Consider the following 4,293-nt stretch of genomic DNA (forward strand, 5'->3'; position numbering starts at 1 on the left):
TCTGCAGGACAATAAAACACAAATTGGGTTAAGTTAAATTAAGTAGAATTGAATCCAATTTGCTGCAAAGTTATAGACTAATATTGCAATAACAGTAATACAAAGAATTGAAAGACATGACAGCCGCTGTAGGCAAATGTTTTAATGTTCACACTTAGACTTAAAAATATTTCCTAAACAAGGAAGAACGAAATTTGCTATGAAATAATGTTTTCAAACAAAAGCATCATATCAAATATATATATATATATATATATATATATATATATACATATATATATATATATATATATATATATATATATATATATATATATATATATATATATATATATATATATATATATATATATATATATGTCTACAGATCTTCTATGTAAATTATTTCCTTGCCACAAGTTCCAGGAGAGTGGAGGTGATTTTGTCCAGGTTGTTGGAGTACCGAAGGCCCCTGTCCATCCGGTTTCTTCGTTCCATGCGGAGCGGTGGTGCAGAGGATTGGGAGTCCATAAACCCCTCAGGAGTACGTGGGTAGTCTAAAGGATGCATGGGTTCTTCAAATCTACCAGCATTACGTGCTGGCTCATCGGGGCGGCTATCGTGTTGCGTCCTGGGCCACCCAAACACCTCTGAAAGACAAACAAGAGGGAAATAACTTGTATGAAAGAAAGTGTAAAAATGCATCTATTTTGACAGAGGGAACCGGAAAACAAAGTTTATTGATAATCAGTTATTACACATGAATTTAAATGAAAATGGTATACATATAACACAACACATTTCAAGATACTTGTCACACAACATGAAGTTCTTCCCATTCAATACTTTAAATGATTTGCATACAAATAGATACCTTCATAACGTCTTCTGTTTGACTGTCCGGGCTCCCCGCATACAGAATGGAGGTATTCATTTCGCTGCTCGTCAGGTACATGCTCCTGCTCTCGCCAGACTCTTCCTCTCTGGTCGTTTTTAAAGTAGTCTTCTGGTCGTCGAAGGTCTGAATCTTCTCTGTGGGTTGTGTCGTACTGTGGTCTTGGAGACAGCTCTGGGTCCGGGTTAAAGCTGTTGTAGTTTTTGGAGACGGCTACTCGACCTTGGCTGTTTTGCTAGAGCAACAAAAACAGGTTTCTTTAACGCTAGGGTTGGTTATGGTCTTCAAAGACATTTTTTGTTAATACTTGTTGAAATTCTCATTGCATCCCGGCAACAATTAATAAATCAAATGCTCTGACAAAAGAAAAATAGCCGGTATCTGTGGCTTTTGCAGGACTGTAATTACCTGTAATCATTTAATTCAGGCTTGAACTCATTAGCATTTTTAGGGGGAAGTGGCTTTGAGAGAAGGCCTGAAGGGTTTCATTGGAAAACAGCTGGGCTGCTTTTTTTGGTTGGATAATGTTTATAATCTTGCTGGTTACTCTTGCTAGTTTCTCAACATTACCAACCCTAGTTTAAATTAATTGCAGTGCTTTGCAGGCAGATAAATAGACTACACGTTGAGTAAGAAAGACAGACCCTGTGCAGGGAGACATACCACGGCTTTCTCAGATTTTTTGGTCTTGAATTCTTTCAGAAGGTTGCAAAGTTTGTTCTTCAGGAAGTCAGCTTCTTCTGCATTTTCAATTTCAATGTTGTTCTAGTGACAAGTGAAAAACACAGATTTAATAAATGTCTGCAAAACAAATGTATCATTGCTACGTTGCAAAAACAAATATACAATCTTACCAGCATATCAAAGACACCCGTTGACTCAGAGCCTTCTCCTTGGTAGCTTTCAGTATGACGCAGGCCCTAAAAAAAATACAACAGATGTGACATCACTACAGCAGTTATACTACATAAGTGAACATTCTAACAATTTGGCAGGTTACTAGTAAATCAAAACAAATAGCCTAGTTTTACTATTAACTACCTGTGATTCTACGTAGAGGTCAGGATGTTGCGTTTCATGGACGGGTCTAGGACGACCGACAAACTTTGGATTTGGAGGTCCATACTTATCACTGAACCTTAAATCATGAATCAAACATATTGAGCAAAAATAATGTAAGACACAAAGTATTCAGTGAAACAATATAAAACATTAAAAAACAGAAGGTATCAGCCAACCAGTTTCATGAAGAGTAATACATAATTACAGAAAAACTACGAGGGACATTATCACTCACATCTCCTTCGTTGTTGCCGCCTCCTCTGCAGTGGCATCAGAGAAGCGACTCTTTCTTTTTCTTTTCCCGTATCCTTCATTAGCAGCCCCTTTCAGGAAACGTCTGAATGGCTCTGGGATGTCAGATATGGCCCTGGTAGCCTCCACTTGTCTCTGGGCGGTAGAGGTTCCTGTTCTGCTCTGCTCAGGGTTGGCAACGGCATCCCCTTGATATGCTTCTCTCATTTCACGACGATAATCTCTGACGAAATTAAACAAATTGCCATCAGGCGTCTGGTCATTCTCAATAGATGTGGGAAAGTTCCTTCTCTTGGCTTCTGGTTCACTCGGTCCCTGCCTGCCTGCTCCATTCATACTTTCACGTCTGCCAGATTCCCAGTTCAGAGAACACCGCTGCTCATCGCCTTCGAGGTGCCCCGGCTGCGAGGGCGGGTACTCGGAACAACCTTGCCCACGCCTCCGAACTTCCTCAGTGTAGAACTCTTTTAGTGGATCTCTTTCTGGATACGGCTTTCTGGAAGGAGTAGCCTCATCTGGGTAATACTTTCCATGCTGGGCCTGGCCACGGGGCATCTCCTGCCTTGAACCAAACCTGGAATCACCACCTGGCTCTGGTATGGCTCTTCTTTGTGGATCTTCAACATATTCCTCTTCATACTCGGTCCGATAATCTGGGTCCCTAAACTCTCGTCTGTACATATGACTTTCCCTGTCATCTGCCCTCTGCAGCTCATCTTCCATGCGGCCATAGCTGAGAGTGTCCTTCTGTTGGTACATCGGCCTGTCTCTGTCCAACATGTAAGAGTCTTCTGGACGCAATGGGGCTGTATCTGGGTGACCTGGGGGATATTTCCCTGGATGAGAGTAGTCATCCCGATAGTCCTTGAGGTCTGACGACACATCTCGTTGGTTCTGTAAAAGGTTCCGATCCCTCTTTTGATTCTGCATTGGGGAAACTAGAGAGGAAGAGTAAATGTATAGTTAAAAATAGCAGGTACAGTATTGCTGGAATGAGCTTTTTTTTTTTTTTTAAATCAGGTGACTTTGATGTATTATATCATATAGCATTAAATGCATATTACAACAAAAATAACTCCCAAACACAGTTATATCGGCCTTAAAAATCTATTGTTAGTCAGGCTATAATTACTAAATATTAATTAAAAAAACTGACAGCGAATTTCTGACTTGACCCTGATATTTCTACGCATTTATCAATGCTCAGACCTGAAAAAGTAAGAACACAATAACATGGAATAATACAATAATTGTAAATATTGTATGGAGCCGTGCTATATCTTATCCAATGTCTATTACTACACATAATTCACAGTATGAATGTACCTTTTGAGAGATTAAATTTGCCCGTGATCCCCATTTTCGCCATTAGCTGAAACACAAAAAAGGAAACAAATGAAATATGTTACTCTTAAAAAAATATGTATCACTTAATAATATTCAACATGTCCGGTTGCCGTCTGTGTGTCTCACCACTGGAGTTCCTCGTCCATCCTGTCTCTCTATAATTTCTGCTCTGGCTCGTACAATCTTTCCTCCGTGGGTTATTATGGATTGTTGGTTCCAGGTCACCAAGTCTGGCCGTTTCAGTTGCCTTCCTTAATTAGTTTTGCCGTGTTAATGAAAAAGCAGAAGCTAAAACTCCAAAAAATTCCCTGGCATGTTCTGAAAATATTCACAAGCGTTACCACATATTTCTGTCGGTGTTTACGTCCAATCACATGATGGACCATTTCCGATAGGTTTGCCTTCTGATGACAGAGCTTACATAGGTATTTGAGGCCTGCCTGTGGATCATTACAAGGCAGTTCCTCCAAATAGGTCAAACCTAAGAAAAAGGAAAAGCAGACAAAGGTAAATAGGATCCAAATTCACATGGTGAAATATGTTTAAAAATGGTATCAAGTTATTCACCAATGATGGGCTCATTAAGCTTCATGAAATCCAAATAGTGTAATATGTCCTCAAATTCCGGTATGCGGGGATGTCTGACAGCAAACCCTGAGAAACCCAAACACTTGTAGTTAGCAAAAGAAAACATTACAACAAAGATAATTTATTTTAAAGATAGTATAAATATATACAGTGTACATATGTTTCATTAA

The 4,293-nt window shown here is 39.4% G+C and overlaps 1 protein-coding gene across 1 annotated transcript; it reads right to left on the minus strand.

Annotated features, from left to right (window-relative positions):
• Positions 1-367: 367 nt before the first annotated feature.
• LOC306748638 (uncharacterized protein) lies at positions 368-3,774 on the minus strand. Its single transcript, XM_079231844.1, has 8 exons — positions 3,662-3,774; positions 3,515-3,560; positions 2,172-3,126; positions 1,916-2,012; positions 1,729-1,794; positions 1,538-1,639; positions 854-1,109; positions 368-629 (listed from the first exon to the last, which is right to left on the minus strand). The coding sequence occupies exons 2-8, from the start codon at positions 3,555-3,557 to the stop codon at positions 382-384; spliced, it is 1,767 nt and encodes a 588-aa protein (XP_079087970.1). The 5' UTR covers positions 3,558-3,560; positions 3,662-3,774; the 3' UTR covers positions 368-381.
• Between the last annotated feature and the right edge of the window lie 519 nt (positions 3,775-4,293).

Source organism: Taurulus bubalis, assembly GCF_910589615.1.
Source record: "Taurulus bubalis genome assembly, chromosome: 16".
Lineage (NCBI taxonomy): Eukaryota > Metazoa > Chordata > Actinopteri > Perciformes > Cottidae > Taurulus > Taurulus bubalis.